This window comes from Neolamprologus brichardi, chromosome 20, assembly GCF_056152115.1.
Source record: "Neolamprologus brichardi isolate AB-2024 chromosome 20, ASM5615211v1, whole genome shotgun sequence".
In the NCBI taxonomy this organism is placed as follows: Eukaryota; Metazoa; Chordata; class Actinopteri; order Cichliformes; family Cichlidae; genus Neolamprologus; species Neolamprologus brichardi.
In genome coordinates this window covers 4,279,414-4,303,905 of record NC_142123.1, presented here as the reverse complement: position 1 = coordinate 4,303,905, position 24,492 = coordinate 4,279,414, and the positions used below count along the sequence as shown (strand labels likewise).

The window sequence follows — 24,492 nt, the reverse complement described above, 5'->3', positions numbered from 1 at the left end:
GTGTGTTTGCACGCAGTGCCCACTAGAGGGCGTTGACTCCACAAGCGCTTCTGTACTCTCGCGTTGTTTCACGAGGATTTCTCCTGTGTCCGCCATCCTTGCTGCTCTTTGCAGAGAAGGGCACAGAGAGGCCGAAACAAGAGTGCCCCAGTGTTGTAGGAACTTGGTACTTCATCCTTCAGACATGCTGTCCAGGCTCGTTTTTGTCTCAGGTATGCATCAGAACAGCTTTTAAAATGATAATAAAGGCCACTTACTGCTGGTGCCAGCAGACTGTCAAGCAGGAGGCAGGAAAGTTTAAAGTGAGCTGAAGGGTAAAGTGAAGGCCGCACATTGAATGAGACATGCTAATGCTAACTGTCAGCATAGCTTCAAGCTCCTCGGAAATGGTAGCAATTTTATTGGCTGCAGATTTATATCAGACGTTATCAGAGGTAATCCTGGATATTTCAGTGTTTCTGTATTTTGTTGTTTTAATTATTTGGTCACAGGCAAGTTAATCGACGCTACGTTAGCTAACGTTAGCGCTGCATGCCTAAATGTCACCTTATTGACAGCTAGCATCGGTCGGCTTTCTGCCCTTTCTGCGATGTTTTATGGAAAAGTTTGTGTTAATTTTGATGACCTCACAAACTGGACTGCTTGATGTGCGTTTAAGGTGTACACAATTTGACCGTTAATGTTTTCAGAAGTTTGTTGTTAATGGTGTTTATTGAGAAAACAGTAATTAACACTTGTACTTTTTTGTGGGTTCCAGCTAGTGCCCTGAAAAGCAGTGGCCCCATTGGAGCTGGGTATGTGTCATTGTAGTGTTGAAAGTGTGTTTTAATACCAATATTCAATAACATAGCAGAAAGAAATGCTTAGTAATCGTGGTTTTCTCCCTCAGTGTGGTCCATGCATCTCGCTGTCTGCACACATCATCCCAGAGTCTGGCTCCGGTGCCCCCTCTGCCAGAGAAGGGAGGGAAGGTCCGCCATGGCTTCATCCCAGAGGAGTTATTCCAGCTGCTGTACCCCAAAACTGGAGTAACAGGTGTAGTCTTTAATAAAAAATGATCATTTAATATTATTCACATGTTGTCTTAAAGAAAGTAAGTGAAAAGTCACAGAAAATTGATTGTGTGGACACAGTATTTTCACTGAATCAACTGGATTCTTCAACTTCTCTTTTTGCAAGGACTACTTAAAGACTGGTATGTGATTATGTGCAAACAGCAATTTGCTTCCACTGAAAGCATCGAGATGATTGGTGAACGTACTTCATTTGACAGAAACAGAACTTTTGAAAACTCCTGTTTTTGTGAACGCATTCACAATAAGTATTTGTTTAAAAAAACAAAAACAAACCTGCAGCGTGAATGTTTTTTTTCTTCATACCTTTACAAAAAGAAATGAATAAGCTAATCAAAAGCAAGTAAGAACAAAAGTGAAAAATAAATCTAACAATTAAACTTTTTTCATAGATGGTTCTTAAGATTCTGTTTAAATATATCAACAGTCTCCAAAGATCTTAAGTGCAATGGTAGTTACACATCTCACTTTTACTTTGTATTTCCCCTCTTCTCTCAATAGGACCCTACATGCTGGGTACTGGCCTCCTCCTGTACATGCTTTCTAAGGAAATCTATGTCATCAACCACGAGACATTCGCTGCAGCCTCCATAGGAGCTGTGATCATCTATGGTGTGAAGAAATTTGGGCCAAGTGTTGGAGCTTTTGCTGACAAACTGAACGAGGTAGGCTGGTAACCACTGCTTTTGTTTCTTTCTGTTTTTTGTGGTTTCATATCCCTTTTGTCAAGTTTTATTTATTTATTTTGTTTGGACACAGTGGAGAGAGTACTGTACCAAAGGACTTTTCTCTTGTGCACGACCTTTCCAATGACCCCAATGTTTTCTGTTGCTTTTGTCTTCAGGAAAAAGTGGCCAAGGCTCAGGAGGTGAAGGACGTCGCCATGTCCAGCTTGGTTCAAGCCACTGAGGATGAGAAGAAGGAGCAGTGGCGAGTAGAAGGAAGGGCGATGCTCTTTGATGCCAAGAGGGTAAGCATCACCATCCTTTCATTTCAGTTTTTATATTCTAGTAGTTAAGTATTCCAGTTAACATCATTTTGACAGCTGCCGCCTTCAGCTTCAAGAGCAGAAGAATTATAACCTTGTGTGGGTCTGTAGTGTAGTGGTTAACACATTAGCCCTACGCAGTCACCTAGGGCTGCTCAATTAATCAAATTTTAATCTCGATTACGATCTGGGCTTTCAACGATCATTAAAAATGACTGAGCCGATTATTAGCACCTCCCTCGTGCTTTACTCTCGCGCTGCTCCGTGTGGCAAATCGAGCGCACCTCTCTGCATTTCGAACACGTGTCACAACAATTAAGAGGACCCGAGGGAAGCTCGGAAAGCTAAGCAGAAGTTATTTGGAGAGGAGAGTGACTGCCATTGGTTGAAAAGAGAGGTAAAAAAAACTTCAGTGGTGTGGAAACATTATGGGTTCGCGGAGTCAGACGTGGATCAAGTAGACACAGTGTGTAAACTTTGCTACAGTGTCGTAGCTGCACCACAGAGCAACACTGCAAAGTTCACTAAACATAGATGTTTACATTTTTCATTTATTTTTTATATTGCAAAAATTTGCACTGTTATCAGTATTTGCACACTATTTTATATTATTGTTTGACAATCTTTAAAGTCATTATTCAACACATTGTTATTGTTAAATAAATATCGTCAAATAATCGAGATCTCAATTTCAGTGAAAATAATCGTGATTATCATTTTTGCCATAATCGAGCAGCCCTAAGCAGTCACCACAGCTCGTAGCTCTGTATGTTTGATTTAGCAGATATTTTTACACCTGATGCCGTTTCTGATACAATTCAAAGTCTCTCCTACTGGGATCAAACCAGGGAGATTCTGCTTATTAGGCAAATTCATAAACAAGTACACCGTGCAGCAACTTTTCCATTAGTACCTACTCACGCCGGCTTGGCTCAGTGCGGTTTATAGGGTTTTTCCATTTGGTCATAGTACCTGATACCTGATACCTGATACCGGGACCATTAGTCCTTAGTATCTAGTTGGCCGGGGTTCCAAGCGATCTGAAAATGTTCGTCATCAACTGGCTAGTCCTTTACAAAAATCAAAACTGACATCTTTGAAACTCTGCAAGGGAAATGGCTACAAAAAACAATGCCGGGGTCCCCGAGTCTGACGAAAAGCCACTGACCAAGCAGCAGGTATCACATCACTTTGACGTACACCTTTGTTGTGGCGTTCGTGTTGCGTACAAATGATGTCACGGGACGTTTAGCCATGTTGCAATAACAACACGGTGCATATAGGTGGTACTAGACAAGTACTAATGGGTAAAGAGGCTAATCTGCCAGTGTCTACAACAGAGACTACGCCTAGTGATAAAATAAACGATTACATCAATATTTATTTATTTTTTGATCCTTGGTGAACTTGATGATCGTGGCGTGACACATGACTAATGGTCATTTGTAACATTACTCTCGTCTTATTATACAGTGCTCCATTTTATTTTCAATGTCAATTAAAAAAAATTTCCATCAGTTTCTCTGATTGAAGTAGGCAGTGCTCAGATGGATTTATTGTGGCTGAAGTAAACACCCGTTTGTGAGCGCATGTTGATCCTGAAGCTGAAAACATGGGTTAACAAAGAGTTGATACCAATTATCTGCGACTGGGTTTTAGGTTTTGTCAAGCAAGCTAACACAATGACGGCCTGGCTGTGTTGAACTTGCTTTGTAGTGTACCCCACAGTACTCTGGGGGAACCAAACGGTCTGTGGCAAGACTTATTTTTTTGTTAATGTGAGTTGTTCATCACTCTGGGTGGCTATACCAGTGTTGATAATAACTGGGTACTTTCAAAATGACATTTTTCAGTTTAACGATACCACTGTTTGAAATATGCTGAATGATATGTAGGTTAGACTCGTTCTCCACCTTTTACTCTCATGCAATTTTAGTGTAATTAATTTGGCAACAAAAGGAAAAATAATTTGAGGCCATTCCTGGCTTATTATTCCATCCATCCATTTTCTGCCGCTTATTCAGTTTTGGGATGTGGGGGCAGCAGTCTGACAGACATGCCCAGACTTCCTCTTCCAGCTCATCTGGTAGGATGGTGAGATGTGTCCAAACTCTTTGAGAGACATCTCTCCGATGTGTCTTGGGTCTTTCCTGGAGCCTCCTCCCTGCCGGACATGCTTGAAACACCTCACTTAGGAGGGTCCAGCAGGCGTTCTAGTCACATGCCTGAATCATCTAAGTTGGTTCCTTATGATGTAGTGGAGTAGCATTTCTGCTCCCTCCTGAGTGACTGCGCTCATCACACTATCTCTGAGAGAATCCACCCTTCAGAGGACGCTCATTCTTTCAGTCACTGTCCAAATCTATTAGCCACGGGTGGGTGTAGGAACATGGACTGACCGGTAAATCAACAGTAACCGCTAGTCCTGGGCCTAGCCTAATATTTGTCTAATTTTAAACAATTTTTCAGCATGATTATTTATTTATTTATGTATTTATTTATTTGTTTGCCTCCTCCAGGAGTAGTCTGTGAAAAGAAAATAAATGTAACTTGCTGAATCCAACCACATGATGGTGCTCATTCTCACACTAATGGAGAATTTCCACTCAAATTAAACTGTCAGTATTAGTGATGTGCGATACCACTGATTTCCTTTCCGATCTGATACCAAGTAATATTCAAGGTGGTATCGACGACACTGATACGATACCGATACTTTGTACAAAAACGTATTTTATTTATTGTATCTCAAATTATAGCGTCATAATGATTACAGGACATCAGATTACTTGTTCTTATCACTTAATAATAACGGTGACATTTAACGTATTTTATCCGATAAATAAACCCTGTAAAATGTATTTATCCCCCCCCAACAGCCCTCTTGAATGTCTCCCTAGTATGGCCACAACACCTCACTCTTGGAGCACTTTTTTGCCACATGTATCGCAAACCACGTCTCAGCTGTTTGTGAAGGTAAAATACGTCCGCACAATTACGCTCAGCCATTGTTGTGAGTACGCACGCCAGCGGCTGCGAGACATTTATACAGCCGTATTTTTTACATAAGTATGAAAGGCGGAAGAGGAAGTAGTTCCATTAAATGTAGACAATCCGAATGATGTAGTTTCTTTCCACTGTGTTCCTGCTAATTATAAACTACAAATTTACCATAAAGTACTAAAATATCGATATTTTAATGTGAGAATCGATTCTAGAACATAGATGATTGGTATCGGAGGAATCGATATTTCAGGATCGATCCGCACATCACTAGTCAGTATACAAATGTTGCCAGATTTTAGACTGACAGTAACATTTTAACATATATAGCTAAACTATCTTGTATAGATGTCACAATAGAATGAATTTAATTCTTTAGTCTGTATATAAATGCATTACAAATCTGACAGCCCTAATTTGTTTGGGACAAATCACTACATGATTGAATGTCTGAACATGTCCTGACTGAAAACACATGTTTTACTTCAGTTATATCTTTTGTTAAAAGTTTTTTTTTTTATTATTTTGAAAAAGTATCCCTAGAGCTGGAATTTCACATTAAAGCTGTTACAGTTAAACATTCCTATCTCCCGTTTTCCTCTCAGAACAACGTGGCCATGCTGTTGGAGACCAACTACAGGGAGAGGCTACATATGGTGACCAATGAGGTGAAGAGGCGCTTGGACTATCAGATTGCGGTGCAGGACCTCAACCGTAGGCTGGAGCAAGAGCACATGATTAACTGGGTGGAGAAGAGCGTCATCAGCAGCATCACACCCCAGCAGGTCAGTCTTTATTTCTCTTATTTCTTTTCTAGCTTAGGGTGCTGACATCCAATAAATAAAAGTTATTAAAGAAAACCTTTTTATTTATTTTTTATGAAATGTCAAAAAAACCAAACAACAGAAATCTTTAAGGATTTAAAAAATAAAAGTCTCATATTTGGGCCATGATGGTTTAGTCAGATATTTCATGTTTACTGATTTGCTTGTGTTTGTTTTATATCGGCAAAGCTCGTGTTGGCAGAAAAAGCCTTGGTGGAAGATTTAAAAAATGTCAATGTTTTTTCTTTAATTTGTTATATGCATATGTGTTTTTACTGTCTAATCAATTCACTTCTAAACCAACTCCTTGTATGTTTCAAAGTTTTAATATATTTTTTGTTTTTTTAGGAGAAGGAGAGCATTGCCAAATGCATCACAGACCTGAAGGTGTTGGCCAAGGCCACTCAGGCCAAAGCTACAGCCTAAACTGTCATCGCTCTACAGAAGCCTCCTCTAGTCCCAGACTCATCGCCCGAAGACGAGACGTCACTTTTCTTTGCAGAATAAACTATTCTTTCTTTATAGATTGTCTCTGTCAGCGTTATGGGTGTGTACAGTATTTACACGTCGGCAGATGGTAAAATAAATGGTTCTCTTATCATCTTCAGCTGGTTGTGTCTTTCTTATTCAGAGTTTGCTCTATTTTGAGTGACATCACAGTTTTATATCCATGGTAGAGTGTGCTTGAGATAGTGGCACAAGAATAGGAACACTTGAGACCTTTGATCCCCCTGTAGGAAGAGGAGGAGGTGCTATGAATAATTTCAAAACCTTTGGACTCATAATGTGCCACTACCTTTTTTCCATACTTCAAATACTTATCCTCAAGTGACAAATTGGGCCGGCCCTTGCGATCTGTCACTCCCATCACGTAGTTGCACTTTGATCCTGCTGCTTTCACGAGGAAGTTAAGGAAATTTTTCTCGAAGCGGTTTGTGAGGAACACACCCGCTATGAGACCTGTTGGTGCAAAATTTGTTTGAAAGAAGGGAACGATGACACCGGAGCAGAGCTGAGGCTACAAGGTAAAACAGCATGCAGCAGTTATGTAAAGGTCAAGTGACAGGTTGTATAGGAAGTGGTTTAAAAAGGAAAAAGCTGCTGACAGCAGCACTGTGTCCTGCTCTGAAATGTGACGTTGCTTTTACAGAGAGTGTGTAGTTGTTGCCATGAAAGCTCCTCACCTTCAGTCATAGCTTAAGTATACATAACCAAATAAACTAGTCTTAACCACTCGATGTGTTTAGAAAATGTATATGTAGCCGCAATAACAACCTGTCATTTATACCAATATCTAACACAAACACTGAGGCTGGTTTGTGTATTCATGAGTCTTCAAGATAAATTATTATTGAGGCTGTTTGCTAATTTAGTCTTTGGACTTAAAGCAGTTCTTGTAATTGATTTACTTTATATTAACCTCTAAGTGCTTGATTAGTAACTCTGCGTATATTCATTTTTAATCTGTGTTTAATTTTTAATGGAAAAAAAGCACTACCCATGATAACATGGTTATAAATAACAAGAAAACAGGCCTCGGTGGCGTCACTTGTATGGAAAAGCCTTGTTGTAGTTTTCTATGCTGAACTGAGGAAGTGTTTCTTTGCTTATCAAATCAATTTGGACTCTAAGTGCTGAGAAGAAATCTTTTGCTCCAAGCTGTGAGAATCTGAAAACTTTCCAACTGAGTAAACAAATCATTTTGTGTTTCTTACAGGTTCAAGTGGTTTCTGTGTGATTCCTCCCAGTCTAAAGTTTAAAGCCGGGGTAGACTGAAGATGTTTGGGAACAGTGCCCCCTTCTCCTATTTCCCAAAGTTGGTCGATTTAATTTTCCTTTTCAAGTTCACTAGTTATGTTTAATAAGACGCTGATTTGCAGTGTTTCTGATACATACCCGTTCACACCCTTGCATAATAAAACAGCTCAGTGCCATAGTAACCCTGAAGCTTACTTGAGCTGTGGACTGCGGATAGCTTATCTTCATATCGCTGAGCTTTGACTGAGACGATTTTATGGAGGTGGAAGGAAACTGAATGTTAAGGAATCTTTTCTTCTTCTTCAGGGGCTTCACATCGGAGGACCTCCCTCCGAGGCGGGCTTTCCAACAAGATGAAACTAGGGAGAGTCCGCTGAGGAGAAGTGACTCAACCAGACCCAGTGGAAGATCTATTTACAGTATGTGCAGGCATTACAACACCTCATATCTAGGTATACATATTTTATGATGATATTGCACAAAATCTTTGTTCTTTACATCAGTGCAGAGAAAGGAGTACTCAGAGACACTGAGCAAAAATCCTGACAACATCAATGTCAGAGTGGAGGTAAATGAGTATAAACTCTACATCATCATGGACATACACATTACTAACAGCACAACATTTAGCTCTCATCATCACTGACCCTCCTAATTGAACCCACAGCATCTTTTCATCTGTGAGATTGATGGCCTGGAGGTGAAGACCGTGGACGACTGCGTGGCTAAGCTTAAGAACCTGAATGCCAAAGGTCGTCTGTGGCCTCAGGAGATGATCATGGAGGTTCAGGGACCATATCTTCTGCTCAATGACATTGAGACCAAAGTAGGTTCATCACTTCTAGAAGAACAATGAAATGTCTGGAAGGGACATTATAGTACGATTGTTGGACAGATGTTTGAGTCAGCACACCACCACAGTGGATTTGAAACCCTCAAAATGTGACTGAAGTGAGGACTTGCACTGATATTATTGACATATATATGTATATATTTATATATATATACATATATATGGACAGGTGATTCCCTAACATGTAGAACTCATGGACATCATCAAACGCTGTGTTTCACCTTCAGCTGCTGCTTGTTTGTGGGTCTCTGCCTTCAGTTTTGTCTTCTTTAGACTGAAAAGCTGGTCGGTTGAAGTAAAGAATATTATTTATTTTCCTCTCTTGGTTTGCTTTGGGTCCATTTGCACTGTGAAGTGCTGTCCAATTAACAGTTTTACAGCATTTGGCTGAATCTGAGCAGAAAGCACTTCACAGTCCATCCTGATACTTCTATCAGCAGTCACATCATCAATAAACACTCGTCTATTGGTGAGGGATCCATAGCATTGCCTCCATTGTGTTTAACAGATGTGTTATGCTTCGATCACGAGCTGTTTCTCTGTTTTTCTCTGTTCCATCATTCCAAAGATTTTTCAGAGCTGTGCAAGCTCTTTAAGATGTTTTCTGGCAACGTTTAATCTGACCTTCCTGTTCTTAAATATAACCAGTGGTTTTGTATGCCTAACTTGTGGGGATAGGTTAATTGGATAATCCAAATTGCCACTAGGTGTGAATGTGCGAGTGAATGTGAAGGCGAATGGTTGTCTGTCCCTGTGTGTTGGCCCTGCGACAGACTGGCGACCTGTCCAGGGTGTACCCCGCCTCTCGCCCTTTGACAGCTGGGATAGGCTCCAGCGCCCCCCGCGACCCTGAAAAGGATAAGCGGAAGCGAATGGATGCTAAAATTATTAAGACATCAATTAACCGATGCTAAACCAGATTGTTGTGGCCACTACTAAAGTTGTTGCTGTCTCTGATTATTGGTTTACTTTGTTTTGTGAGCTTAATGATGGCTTCCCACATTTACATTGACTCATAATTAAAATGACAGGGAAAAGCTATAAAACACAAATTCATCTCGTCTGCTTCATTTGTCATTAACTAACATGGGAGCAGGCCTCACCTGTTAGCTGTCCAATTAACTTTGGGCCTCTGCACATGGGGCACTGTGTGTCTGTAATTCCTAAATAGTTTATGCAGCACTTTTGTTAAACCTCTTGAATTAAAGCGGAAAGTCTGCACTTCAATCACGACTTTATTGATTTAAAATCCGCTGTGGTGATATACAGCAGCAATAATGCAAAATTGTGTCTGTGCAGGACAGTGTTGGTCAAGTTACTTGAAAAAAGTAATCAGTAACTAATTACTGATTAATCAGTAACTAATTACTGATTACTTCCCCAAAAAAGTAATCCCATTACTTTACTGATTACTTATTTTCAAAAGTAATTAATTACTTAGTTACTTTTTAAAAACACGATTTACAACCTGAATAGGTGATAAAGTGATAGATCTTTCAGCCCAGTTCTACTTTTTCTGCATAATCCATCATATAAAATGTAATCAAATGGAAACATGTCTTTTTTAAAACTTGTTTTATTAGTTTTAATCTTTTAACTTTATGCATCAAGCAAAAATTTAATTATATGCACCATTCTCTGACTGGAAGAAATTTGTTTAACATTTAAACCTAATTTCTGCACATTCCAGCACATAAAATAATTTTTTTGTGTGTGTTTACACACAATAGATGCAAGTAAATCACAGCAGAAAATAAATAAAGTCAAAGACTAGCGGTCCTGTTGCTCTATTTTCACCTGTAAAGCAGGAGTAGGGTAGGCGGAGGTTTACCCTGGTGCAGGTGTGCCGCGGTCAGTGGAAGAATCCGCGAGTTTCTCTGTGAATTTCCCATTACCTCGCAGCGCACTCGGTGCTAGCTTGGAAGTTTTGGGGTATTTTTTCGCTGTAAAAATAGGTTTTCTTTCCACGCACAAGGGACACTAATGTTTTTGTCACTTTTTATGGAATCAAACTCAAAGTAAGGTCAGTACTTCCACGCTTTAAACGCTGCACGCTCATACTCTCTCCCGCACTCGATATATGATCCATTGTTGATCTGCACACAGCTGTTGTCACAAACGTCGCACTCGCTTACGTCACTGTCATGAGACATTCTCACAAAAAAAAAAAATCACGGTTTTAGTAACGCAGTAACGCAGCGTTCCTACGGGAAAGTAACGGTAATCTAATTACCGTTTTTGCAATAGTAATCCCTTACTTTACTCGTTACTTGAAAAAAGTAACGCGTTACTGCCCATCTCTGGTGCAGGAAGTGAAATGGTATAGTAATTTTACTTCATTGTCTCAGTTTGTTAGTAAAATTATGTAAGTTACCGTCTGGGATTTGAGGCCACCATTTAATGTTATTGTTCCACTTCATCCCAAAGGGTCCTGATGGGTTTGATATTAAGGCTCACAGATTAAGGTCACTTTCTTCAACAAAACTAAATATAATTCTGTGCTGTAGCAGTAACATTTCCCATACCAAAGAGTATATAAAAGTACAACCAGGTGAAGCAAAACCGTTACACAACCATAACTGTTCAAAGTGCTAAGCTGTGTGTGAGAAAAATTCTCTAATTATGAAATGGAAACATCTGAAAAACATGTAAAATATGTATGTATGTATATGTATGTATTTAAAATTCCCCTTTTCCCTCTTTTTAAAGACTTTCAGTGTTGGCTATTAACGTTCGATCAATCTGATTTTGACAGACAGAACTGGACTCGGTACCTTTGAGCTGTATCGTGCAAATCAAAGCTGTGCTGGACAGCTGCGACTTCAACTCTCTGCTGGCGATAACTGTGCAGGAACGCAGCAAACGCAACCACCGGTGCTTCATGTTCCAGTGTGAGGAGACTGGGGTGAGTTAACTTTGACCTCCTCAAAGTCGCCAGAGAGCTGATGATAATTGTAATGTCGATTTTTCTTCCTGTTTGCTCTATCAGGCCGATCTGATCAAGAGCGACCTGGATAAGGCAGTCCAAAGAGGAGGTAGTAATCTGGACCAACACAGAGAGCCTCCGGATGTCAGGTAGGGTGTTAAAAAAAAACCTAAAAACCTAAAACATGGGTAAGATTTAATTACAGGAAAGCAGGAAGGACAAATGTGGAAAGTACATTACATTCATTAATCATTTCTTTCCAGGAATGAATTTGAACCCATGACACAACATAGGCCGGGAAGTTTCCGTCAGACTGCGCCCCCCTCTATGCAGGAAGAGTGGAGAGCTCCAACCCCAGACTTCATGGCCCCATCGTGGCGAGAGCCGGGTACAGTAGAAACATAAAGAAATTATCATTATTATCCAAGAGAAATTCACTGCGACTGAAATGCACTTTTTACATTTCTTCTCTGCAAATAAGAAATAAACTCAGTATCCGAGTTTAAGTCACACCAGCTTCTGTTGAATTTTTTTCTCTCTTTGTTGCAATGCAGATCGTATGCCTTCCTCACGTCCCTATAGTCCACAAGTAGAACCAATGAACCATTTTGACCCGTATGACATGCAGAGCAACCCAGAGATGGACCGTGATAAGATGCAGAGGAACACGGTTAGTGCTGTGAAAACTTCTGTATTTTCTATGAATTATTGAATCTTCCTGTGGAATTATCTGTCTTATCTTGAGAGTTTCATATGATGCTTTCTTTTAGGACATTTTGAACCATGTTCTAAATGATCTGGAGATCTTCGTGGGCAAAGTTTCAACTGCAGTAAACACACCTGGACAGCAGGGGGACATGGGCAAGAAGAAGAAGACGAAGAAGAAAAGCAAGAAAAATGGTAATAGCCTTCATCAGTCTATGTTTTTCACAAACAAGTAACCTATGAAGGATAACCTACAGATACAGGCAGTTTAATAAGTGCTTAATGTGACTGCTTATCAGAGCCCTCGGGACCACCCCTCTTTCTGCCTTCTTTGGATGAATATGCCTTCTCTCTTCAGAAAGTCAAATATGGATTCAATCTGCTGGTAAGTCCTTCAGTTCAGTCTCTGCACATTACAAACTAACGTGAGGAGTTTTACAACAAACTTGTCTAAATGCTTACAGTTGTGACTAAAAGCACTGGTGTGTGACTGAAAGAGTCGTTATCATATTACAGGCCCAACTGGACGGCATACTGGTCAATCCTTCTGCTCCTGAGTTTGTCCACGTGCTCTTCTCGATTTTAAACATGGTAAGCTCACTACTACTACGACTGCTGCTATAATGCACAGTGATGGGAATAATGGCGTGTGTCAGAACAATGAGGCGACTTCTGTCTCCAGGTAAAAAAACAGGAGTGATACACCTGCTGCTGTCAGACCTGCAGGTATCAGGTTGTGATGTTCTCCTTTAGAGTGGACAGAAATTATGTTTTTGGAGTGGCACAAAGAATTTGTGTGGCATCTTACTGAATGCAGAACAGCTGATTGTTCTGTAAATAGTTTGAAATGGTTATTTAAAAAAGGTAAATAGCTGCAAATAACTTTGTTGTTTGCACAACCTGTGCATAGGATTTTAAAATTGACAATTGCATTTAAAGTTATGAAAGTTTGAAATATGAAATATGATTCAATAAACATGTTTGTGGTTGTTACAGTAAAAAATTAACTTTTTCTACTCAGATTTTATGTTTTCTGTCTGAGTTTAGATCAATTGTGTTAATACAGTCTGTCAAAATAAAATCATGACTGTAAATTCAGACACATTTACTTTACCAAACAAGGCAAAGTAAATAGTTTTTAAAGGTGAAATGTGGAGGGAAAATCAAAAGTAGTAAAAAATGGCCAATTATACCCTGGACCCCAGTAAAGTAACGCAATAGTTACTTTTCAAGTAATTAATTACTTTTAGAAGCTTGTAACTCAGTTACTAACTCAGTTACTTTTTTGAAGAAGTAACTAGTAACTATAATTAATTACTTTTTCAAAGTAACTTTGATTACTTTAATGTCTTCGAATGGTTGATTCTGTGTATCGTGCTTCTCTGAGGTTCATCACTAACCGTAAATTTCAGACTCACCACTGTGAGTTATACTCTCAGGTAGGACGGCCTGCTTTGGTAAGTCGGAGGAACTCTCATTTATACAGTTTTATATATAAGGCGATACTTGGGTTGCTGCCTTCTTATCTATGTTCCCTGCTTGTAATGAAACATGCTGGTCGGTATTCTCTTCGTCCGCATGGTTACTTGTTGCTTTCTGTTCCATTTGCCCGAACTGAACTTGGTAAAAGAGCTTTTGTCCATTTAGCACCCTCGGCTTGGAACAAACTGCAGAAGGAAAATGACTGAATTTATTTCATTAAGTGCTTTTAAATCTAAACTACGAATCCTTGAGGCCAAATCCATAACATGCAACTGTTTCAATTAGATTGATTGTCATTTTAACTGATTTTTTTATTTATTTATTTATTTTTATTTGAATTTTATTGAATTTTATTTTTATTTTATTTGTATTCTTTCACTTATTGCTGCATGTGTGTTGTTGCTGCCTGTGTTTGAGTAATTTCTGTAACTGTGAGACACCTGCTGCTGCCTATCTTGGCCAGGTCTCCCTTGAAAAAGAGGTTTTTAATCTCAATGGGGTTTTCCTGGTTAAATAAAGGTTTGAGAACTTGCCCAACACTGATATTGCAAAGTGCTTCTTTGGTTATAACTAGATTCTTTCTTTTTTCCACAGATAGTTCCTCAGTATCCGTTTGACCTGCCTCCCAATGTGATCTCCCCCTTGCTGACAGACCCCGCTATAGGCCTGCTAAAGCAAAATGTCAGCCAGGAGGAGAACCACTTGTGGATGTCTCTGGGAGAGTGTTGGAACATCCCCAGGTGAGGCAGCTTTAACAGTCCTCTAACACTTTTACTAGTCTTTTTATCAAGCTTTGAACGTTCTCATATATAGCCCTTTAACTTTAACTACACTTATACCTTCCCTGGCACGCCCTAACTTGTTGTGGGCCGTGTCTGTTTGCATGTGCTGTATTCAAAATGATACCTGTGCAAAAAGTGTTTAATTTGGAATAACCAATGTAAAACATAGAAATACTAAGAAATAACTATTCCTTGTTTTCTGAATGACTCATGGATTCATTGTTAGTCAGAAGAGCTTTACGGTTGCTAAGTTGTGAAATAAACTCAGACTCTGTGTTTATGCTCATCTGGAAGGAAACCTGCAGCTGAGAATCGTGTTCAAAGTTCAACAACCTCTTTAACATTTACAGCGAAAGACTTGAGGGATTGTTGTGCAACTTGTTGTTTACCAGTTTTTTAATTTTTTACCAGTTTTTTTAATGGTTTACAAATATTTAAAGATTACTATTCGTCTGACTACACTTAGCCAAATGCCTCACACACAACCCAAAGGTTCTCTATTATTTATTTATTTACTGCTGATTTATGCACTATGAATAAATGAGTAATAATTAATATAAATAATTTTATATTATGGTAAACAAGGAGAACACAGTATAAAAAAAGAACATGAAGCTGTATTTTAAAACATGGATTTGAGCTTTACAGTTGTTGATGGAGCTAAAAGCGAAAAGTTATCAACTTCATCTATAAACTAAGACAAACACCTGCTAGTTAGTGGTGATCAATATCCAGCTATAACACTAACATTTTAATTCACCAAAACTGGAGCACAGACTTCTTGAAGTACAAATAAACAAACAAAAACATTTCATTTGTCAGCTAATTGTAATGAAAATTATTTAAAAGGCACAAACATGTTTGAGAGGCCCGGTTCAGTTGAAACTGGCTGACAAATGACAGAGTTGTCTAGCAGATTTATTTTAAATTTTAAACAGATGGTTAATAAAAAGAAAATAAATAAGCCCTGTTTTTTTATTTTTATTTATCAGGTTGTATAAGTGTTATTTTCATGGATGAAGTTGTGCATTTTATAATTCCTGCCCTCTGTTTCACTTGCAGGTCTCGATGGCCGGACAATAACATCCCAGATTACATCCCAGAGTTCTATGATGGCTGGCAGCCCCCTCCGCCCCCTCCTGTACCATCCCCGTCGCCTTTCCAGAACGGTCCAATGAGCAGAAGCAACAGCCAACGCTTCCCAGGCAGACCGACGCTGCGGCAGCCAGACGAGGTACGAACTTATTACGACCCCCTGGTTCATCCTTAACAAAGAAGCTCATCAAACAGTGTAGCATACCTGGGTGTGAACTCAAAGTATTGCAGCAGTCTTGCCCTTTAAAACTTATTTTTGTTTCCGTGCTGATGCTTAATTGTTATGCTGTAGCTCCATCTGCTTTAGGAATTGGTTTGGTAATGTGTTTATAGCCTAGTAGATTAGCAGATTGCTTTGAACTGTTGTTTTGCTTACCTGAGTTGCTATCTCTCCAAAACCAACTGCAGAATCTCCACTAAGTGTTTGTTTGAATTGTAGTCACTGCTGCCATCTGGCACCCTTTAAATCTAAATTTTCATGGCAACAGAAAAACAATATCGCCAATGAGGCCATCATCAAGAGGTTTTTCAGTTAATCGTGGTGTCTTTTATGACTTTTACAGCCTATGGGCAACAATCCATGGGGTCCATCACCTCCACCAGCACCGTAAGTGTTGTTACACAGCAGTAAATATGGCTTAATCATCACATTTCTTCAGTATACCGATTTTATGCACTGCCAATACGAAGTGTATTTCGTCTGCTGCTCTTTCAGCTCCAATGAACCACCCCAGGGCATGCGTGTCATTCACAACTTCATGGCCAGAAACAACCAAGAGCTGAGTGTTATGAAGGGTGAGGTGGTTGAGGTGAGATCACAAATATTATTCAACAGCTGCAAATACAAGATTTATTCTTACCTTGTCCAACACAGTATAAGGATTGTCTCTAGCTTTAAATAAAAGCAGGATCTGCAGTGTTTATCCGATGTAGACTGTTTTACATCATCGAAATTTAAGAAAACAGAGTAAAAAGCAAACCTTCATTTACCGGAAACTGGATCAGGATTTTGATTTAGGAATATACCATCACTCTGAGGGGATCTGGATGATCAGATATGATTAGCAATGTAATGCAACAGTAATTTGGGGCATTGTAAACTTAAATAAAACTTAAATTAAAAATGTGCTGTAGATACTTTTTCCAGCTCCAAAAGAAGAAAAAGGGGAACTGCAGATCTTTTCAATTCCTTCCAGCCTTTCAGCCACTGTGTCACATCATGTGTTTATATTTTCCAACCAGTATTGTAACTATTGTGAACCTTATACAGGAAATTAAAACGCAAAACTAGAATCTGAAATAACTCTAACAAACACTGCAGCTGCAGCACAGAATGACTGACAGATAACATTAATATTTCTTTAAACTTGTAGTTTCATTGCCACCATCCAAAGTATTTGAGATATTTGGATTTGGATCTTTCACAGGTGATCCAGAAAGCAAAGCAGTGGTGGCTTGTTCGTAACGCGCGTAACCAGGAAGGACATATTCCTCTGAATGTTTTGGAGTCGTTAGGGAACCCCGGACACATGGACGATCTACCGGTGAGCTGAGCCGCAAGCAACCTGGGAACCCATCAACCATTATCTGATGGTTTCCAGCAGGACGACTTTTCATAACTGTTCTGCTTTTCTTTTCTTACGAATAGGGATGAATGTTAAATGTGGAAGAAGTTTAATGTCATGTGGTTTCAAGATTTTGGCAAATGCTTTTACTCTTTGAATCTCCACACTGTTTACTTGCCTGCAGTCAAACAGCTGCTCAAATAGATAGACAGATACTTTATTGATCCCACAAGGGAAATTGATTTGTTACAGCAGCATATTAAAGAGTAGAAATGTTACAGTCTACAATAAACAACACAGTTAAAAATAAAAGTGTGACAGGCGGCTGGTAAGGGCCTTATACTATGAGATAGTGCAGGAATTAATAAATTCACAACAGTGATAAACAACAAAAAAAAGTCAAATTAAGTCAGTTAAAAAGGTCTGAGGGAGAAGGAGCTCTGCTGCCTCTTGAGTGTGGAGTGGGTGTGATGAGTTGTCCATGATGGAGAGCAGTTTGTTCAGTGACCTCTGACGCTAACGGACTCAAACGCCTCCACATTCTGACCAATGATGCTTCTGATGCCTTCTGGATTAGTTTGTTGATCCTGCTGGCATCTCTGGCACTGATGCTGCCCCACCCAGCAGATAACAGCAAAACAGATGGCACTTAAAAGGATCTCCAACATGTTGCTGCAAACATTAAATGATCTGAGCTTCCCTAGAAATCGAGCAATGTGGTTTTCCATCATTGTTCAAATACTACCCGCCAAACAGAAACCAGAAAGCCTCATGTCAAAAATACTTTGTGCCTTGCGTTAAGATCGGGCATATTCATAAGCGTGTACATAAATAAATATGTTTGCTCATAAACAGCCTTCACATTTGATATTTCAGTCTTCCTTCCAGCGAGATCCTCGCGGCCCTGTCACCCTGGACAGGTCCTCCTCACCTGCAGAGGTGCAAGCCTGGCTTGAGTACAAAGGCTTCTCCAAAATGTGAGTGGCATTCTCCACGGAGTAACAGACAAGTTCATGTTTGCAATCTATATAACACTTGCATTTAATATCATTTTATTTGTTCTCTTGTACAGCACTGTCAGGAGCCTCGGGGTGCTGAGTGGACAACAGCTTCTGGGAATGAATAAACAAGAAATAAGGACTGTGTGTCCAGAGGAGGGAGGCAAAGTCTTCTTCCAGCTGCAGGCTGTTAAGTCAGCAATTGCAGTAAGTAAATTTGTTGTAATACACACACACACTCACAGTTAAATGTTAGCATGTAAGTAATAATTCATCCTGTTTCCTGCAGCTGGCCAGTGAACCGTCAGGCATGTACAACGGCCGCTACTAACGACCTGCGTCACTGCGCCGGCCCTTCAGATGTTTCTCATGTGTGCAATTAAGGTTGTTGAATTTAAACTGTCTGAATTGATTTCGCTACTTTTCCATAAATTAAACTGTAACAAATGTTGATTTGTCGTTTGAAGTGGCAAACTCGAAGATTTTAATTTTCAATGAACATGTGCTTTGCTCGCCATCAAAGGTAAAAGTCCATTGATGGAGTGGTGGGAAAGGAACTCAGGAGCAAAGGTGGATGTCAGAGACAGGAGGGGGGGGGGGGTATCTGCAAACTGTTATCTGAACCGGTGACATCATTCTGAGGCAATGGAGGAATGTGATATCATCTGGGTGGTTACTGTTTGCCTAGCAACAAGTCCAAAGTGGACTGGAAAAAATGCTCGTGGAGACAAATGAAGAACAGAGGTTTGAATTCAATTCAATTCAATTTTATTTATATAGCGCCAAATCACAACAAAAGTCGCCTCAAGGCGCTTCATAGATACAGAGAAAAACCCAACAATCATATGACCCCCTATGAGCAAGCACTTTGGCGACAGTGGGAAGGAAAAACTCCCTTTTAACAGGAAGAAACCTCCAACAGAACCAGGCTCAGGGAGGGGCGGGGCCATCTGCTGCGACCGGTTGGGGTGAGAGAAGGAAGACAGGATAAAGACATGCTGTGGAAGAGAGACAGAGATTAATAACAGATATGATTCAATGGAGTTGTCTTTTCAGGAAACTGGACAATGCAATGGAGAATTTAGCCCATGATGAGCCTGCTGATTAAAACAATGCAACATTAATATATTAGCAGGATTAAAACCATTGTTTTTGGTGGTGATCTTCCTTAATAGAACACTGTATTAAATTACTATTATTTTAATTAAGCATTTTCTACTGCTGCAGCTTTGCATGAAAAGAATTTAACTGGTAAAACAGTCAGTCAACAATTTTCTGCTACTGTTCACCCGAAAAAAACAAACCAAAAAAAGCCAAGAAGTAATTTTCATCCACATCAAACTGTTAAATGAGCTGCACAGCTCTTCAGTGAGGATACTATTTGCTTTCCCTGCACCCTGCTGTTCACAGACTCATACTGTGCAGCATAAAGTCAGATCACAGCTACTTACAAAATGATGGACCAATTTATTCAGTTATTTCCTGACCAGTAAGCACAGCTGCTGCCTGAGGTATACGAGTTTGCCACTTTCAAAGGAAGCGTCTATATATTGTAAAACGTATCAATGACAGCAATTAATTGTCAGTTACTCAAATATTAGTTTATACGTAATCTTGCTTTTTTGTGCTTCCAGTAATTTCGACTTTGTATAGTTTTCCCTGATGAAATAAAACGAGTACGTATGTAAACAATGGTTTCATCCAGCTGTGTCGTGTGTGATCAACAAAAACGTGAGAAACAATCGTGTGTTTTGTATTTTCTGCTCATGTGCTGCATAAAATGATATCTGCTATATTTTTGCATCGCTTGCTATACGTGAAAAAACTGAATCGCCAAAACAGAAAGAGTCAGAACAACAGTTTCTTTAATCTGTTTAAAAAATTTTCAGTTATAACAATCAGTGCTTTCACTGGAAAATCCTTTCACTTTTACACTGCCAATATTTTTGGCAGTGTAAGGTGATTAAAGCAGGGTACAAGCAAAGTTAACATCGATGTTATTTCAGCAGTTGCATTAATTAACATTTTTCAGGACTTTCTCGGCCTTGTTACTTTCCCCACTGGGCCATCCTGTTGTTTATCGGACCCTTCATGAATCTTGGTGACTTCATGTAGGCAGCAATCCTCTCCAGAGCCTACAATGATATAGGAAGACGTCTGGTTAAAAAACAAAGCAAAAACTACCTAGCGGTGAGTTTTAGTAATGTCATTGACATGGGGGGTCCGGGAAAGAAGCCAAAGTGAATGAATAACTTTGTAGTATATATTTGAGAAAATACAAAATGTAAGTTGCACTGATGGTATCTGATGAACACTGAAGTCTTCTCACCTCAAAACGTTTCATTAGATCATTGAGGTTCTTGAAGTTCTCCAGGCATTTAGGCTCGAGGGCCCTGTGTTCATCCAACAGCTCGTACATAACGAAGTCCACAAAAGTGATCTGTTGAAGGCAGCAGAATTTATAGTATAATCAAACAATAATATATGAGCAGCATTAAACTTAACCTCCTAGGACGTGGCGTCCACATACATGGACATCACATTTTGGGTTATTTAGACTAAAATACTCAGTTTTGCTCTACATGGGCCTGATATCCACTTACGAGGGCATTATACTGCTACTGTTCTATCAAAATTTTAAACGAATATCCTCATATGTGGCTCTTATTTTTCTTAAAAACAAAAATAAGGTTAAAAAAAATTCTTTGTTTTTACATTCATCGGGCCCCAATCAGCCCAAATATCAAAGAGAAATTAAAAATGCATGTCGTGGAAGAGTTCGGGTCTTAGGAGGTTAAAGAAGGCCAGTCCTCTCATCTCTGTGAAATTTTATAACCTATCAAAGTTCAACATTTTGTTTTCCATCCACAAACTTACTGTCTGATTCGCTTTCATCTCTCTAATCATCTCTAAACAGCCCAGGTGTAATCAAGAACCGGTATTTATGGAAGTTTGTTTCTACCACTTAAAAAAAACATTTTTGCCATTTACAAATACAAACTTTGGGTTATTAACTCAAACTCAAACTTTTGGACTATTGAAATAATAACCTGACTTTTGATAAATGGCATTTTCCCCCAGTGGTTTTAACAAGCTTCCATAGTAGTCTTGGCTCAGGCAATAAAATGTGTTAACAGCTAATTGCAGAGTCATCAGTTTGATTTTTGTAATGCAAACATCCCCCCTGACTCCTGTCTCACAGAAACAGGTGACAGTTTAGACTTGCATCCACAATGATGAGCACTTCAGAGTGGAAAAAACAGCCTACACAGAAATTCATTTTCTTTTCTTTTCAAATTCTGCCCCCTAGTGTGGGCACTGAATACAAAGCAAATACAGGCGCAGCTTCATAAAAAGACTCTCCTTTCTTGTTTATGGAGTAGCATACCTTGTCACCAACAAACCACTTTCTTCCTCCGAGGAAATCCGAGAACTGCTTCAGTGTACGCTGCAGATTCTTCAGGTACTCTGGCTTCTGATCCTGATGTCAGAGAAATGAAATTGGCTTTAGTAGAAATTAGCAGTTATAAAAATTAATATTTTTTCTTTCTTCTTTAAAATTTAACACGCACAATGTTTAAGTAGGTCAGCTTAATAAAGGCAAGCCTGAGGTCCATGGCCTGATTCTCCAGGACGTCCACTCGGATCTTTTCATCCTCAGTCTCTCCACCTGTTATCAAACGACACCTTAGCGGTCCGAGTTACTTAAAAGCATTGGCAGTATTAGTTTGTCAATTAATATAATGTAGAAGTATACAAAGAAATCGCCTCTTTTGAACAAAGTAGTAATTTGTTATAAATTTTTAAAACTTACACATGTTGTGCTTACGAGCAATGTATCTCATGATAGCATTGCTCTGCGTTATTTTCCTGTTTCCATCAACCAAGTAGGGTAGCTATGATGAGATGTAAATTGCAGCATTAGTGTTAGCCGATGGTTTAGATTTGCAAACTTTCCAAATAATTTTATATTCACAGGTTAAACTCTTACGTTGGGAAAGTCCATTCCAAGTTTGAATTTAACGTCAGTCCATTGGCTCTTGTTGTAGTCGGGAGCTGCGTAAGAAAACGTGACTTGAGTAAACCCGATGTTCAGCCCGAATTATGACAGATTTGTATCACTGGGTTAAAATGCTTAGTTACCTTCCCCACAGACGTATTGCTTTTCCTCATACTTGTCTCCGGTGTACTCCAGCAGGAGGCGGATGTGCTGGCCAAGCTGCAAATGTCCAATAATCAGGTGAGACACGCGTATCTGTGTTTTTTTCAGGCTTGCGGCCGCTTCTGCTAGTATACTCCTAGAGTATTTGAAAGTGAGCAACTGGATAGCAACTGGAATCTTGCAGTACTGACTTAAATAATCGTAGTCTCACATGAAACGCAGGAAAAAGATTATTTGCGCATTTACGCACATGGCACAGTAGCAGTAACTTTAATAACTTACAGATGTGCGTCGTTCTGCACATCCATTTTTAGACAAATTTCTTATTTATAAAGTAGAATAAGGCCCCTGGGCTGTATTGGTCCAGAGATCACACATACTGAACCACAGTCAACCTACTCTAGCTTCTAACGGAGGAGTTCGTCGCTTCATCAATTCTCCTTCAGACGTTTGCGATGCCAAACACGCGTGTAAGACCTACACTGTGTTATGTGTAGATACCTCATCGGTTCTCTTCGTTTTGGAGGACACAACTTGTGCTGCTCTTGGCTGAATGCAGTTTTCATTATTAAAAATGAATTGTGTGATGAGAAATTAGGAGGTTGGTCACCTGCAAAACTTTTGATCCACATCAATCCATTTTTGCAAATTTCATCTGATTACATCAAAGTGTTCATAGAGTCAACTCTAGCATGAAATAACATGAAAGAAAACCGCCTTGCAACCATCTTAAAGGGTTGGTTACTTTAATGTGTAAAAATAAAAGGCAACAAAATAACCTCATTATATCTTTTGGACCTGTTAAAAAGGTCAAAAATTAGGAACAGTTGTTTTATTGACAGTACATTTATTGACCTCAGCTGCTGAAGATGATCTAGACTTTTTTTTATTAGCTCTTTTTGATATAATAACCAAACAGCAGTGCTACAACAATCAGTCAGCCTCCTTTGACCCTGCACGCTTAGGGTGACTTTATTACACTGTAAATACAAACTCAACATTTCCTGGATTTGTTTCATATTAGGAGCTCTTTAATTCAACAATGGAAGTAGAACTTACCCCTCGAATATCCCAGTAACCCAGTATCATTGTCATTTTGAATCACTTTTCCTAATGTAGCTGAGGGAGACCTGGGCAGCTGCGGTGGTGCAAAGTGTGGTTGGTGAGCTGGTGTCTGCAGCCTATAAAAGGCGACAACAGGTGGGCGTGCTTCTCTTATCTTTTGGTTCATGGATACAATAAATCTGCTGCATAATGCTGGACTGTGAAGACATTCATGCATGTGTGTGTGTGTGTGTTGCTCTCAATGTCTTCCTTTCATGTAAACGTCTCATCTACACATCTGCATGCTTTATGATAATGTAATATATGCTAACGAATATCCTCCACTAAGAATCTGCCCTGCATGAGACTCGTCAGTGATTGACACAGACTATGTATGAATCTGTCTTTGTTATCAAAGAGGAAGCTGAGTCACGGTGAGTCTGCAAATTGGGATTCAGACATCTAAAGAACAAGAGGAAGACCGATATGAAGTTCATTTTTGCCAAGTCACAGTTACCAGATTTACACTACTGTCTTTATCAGAGGACAGACTTTGCACAAGCTAGTCAACGGGCTTGCAATCTTGATGTAATTTCTCGTGCCAGATAAAACCTTCGATAAAACAAAGGGTCGTTTTGTTAAACGCGAAACGTAACTTAAATATAAATCCTGTCTTCATTGTGTCCAACACATGCTGACAGGTCATATTTTCTACTCATTCTTATTAACAATGAAAGTCAAACATAAGAAAAGGCACTTAGAAGTCCCAGTGATGTGTATTTTTAACAAACACAACCAGGATTACCGAACCTTTTACAAACAGCACGTACATGTCTCTGGGTGGACACACAATGCTTTGAACAATCAGTCATACTGATGACACCAGGACCCAAACTGAAAGGAGGAGTTTGTAGAGTTGGCTCACTTTCAGTTCCCTAAAAAACAAACAAACAAACAAAAAAATTGGTTTAACTTGTGCAAGGACTGAACACGGAGCGAGAGGATCAGCATACGTCACTGACTGTACTATTACTCAGAGATATGTTACTCAAAATTTGATGCATTTCTTAGTTCTTTAATTTGGAAGAGATTGAGGTTTATAATTGGTTTGGGCTTGCTGCAGAATGTGACCCACATCAGGGGTGGAGATGAGCTGGACATGAAAACAAAGCAGTCTTTGGTTGTATCCCAATTCAGGGTCTGCAGCCTTAAAGGCCGCATTTTAAGGCCGATT

The 24,492-nt window shown here is 39.4% G+C and overlaps 3 protein-coding genes across 3 annotated transcripts; 2 read left to right on the top strand and 1 right to left on the bottom strand.

The window, feature by feature from the left end:
• Positions 1-53: 53 nt before the first annotated feature.
• atp5pb (ATP synthase peripheral stalk-membrane subunit b) lies at positions 54-6,495 on the top strand. The gene is made up of 7 exons (XM_006785554.3): positions 54-212; positions 758-794; positions 890-1,035; positions 1,575-1,738; positions 1,918-2,043; positions 5,670-5,849; positions 6,237-6,495. The coding sequence occupies exons 1-7, from the start codon at positions 185-187 to the stop codon at positions 6,312-6,314; spliced, it is 759 nt and encodes a 252-aa protein (XP_006785617.1). The 5' UTR covers positions 54-184; the 3' UTR covers positions 6,315-6,495.
• A 798-nt stretch (positions 6,496-7,293) lies between these two features.
• eps8l3b (EPS8 signaling adaptor L3b) lies at positions 7,294-19,724 on the top strand. Its single transcript, XM_006785555.3, has 19 exons — positions 7,294-7,704; positions 7,953-8,065; positions 8,150-8,214; positions 8,314-8,472; positions 11,255-11,404; positions 11,489-11,574; positions 11,689-11,813; positions 11,980-12,095; positions 12,196-12,325; positions 12,430-12,515; positions 12,647-12,721; positions 14,207-14,352; positions 15,457-15,628; positions 16,053-16,096; positions 16,205-16,298; positions 16,917-17,033; positions 17,931-18,031; positions 18,127-18,259; positions 18,342-19,724. Exons 1-19 carry the CDS (start codon positions 7,667-7,669, stop codon positions 18,381-18,383), a joined length of 1,992 nt encoding a protein of 663 aa, XP_006785618.2. The 5' UTR covers positions 7,294-7,666; the 3' UTR covers positions 18,384-19,724.
• Positions 19,725-19,763: 39 nt separating this feature from the next.
• On the bottom strand, positions 19,764-23,438 carry LOC102800066 (glutathione S-transferase Mu 3-like). Its single transcript, XM_087834448.1, has 8 exons — positions 23,274-23,438; positions 22,196-22,271; positions 22,044-22,108; positions 21,867-21,948; positions 21,625-21,722; positions 21,441-21,533; positions 20,382-20,492; positions 19,764-20,187 (listed from the first exon to the last, which is right to left on the bottom strand). Exons 1-8 carry the CDS (start codon positions 23,307-23,309, stop codon positions 20,101-20,103), a joined length of 648 nt encoding a protein of 215 aa, XP_087690574.1. The 5' UTR covers positions 23,310-23,438; the 3' UTR covers positions 19,764-20,100.
• Between the last annotated feature and the right edge of the window lie 1,054 nt (positions 23,439-24,492).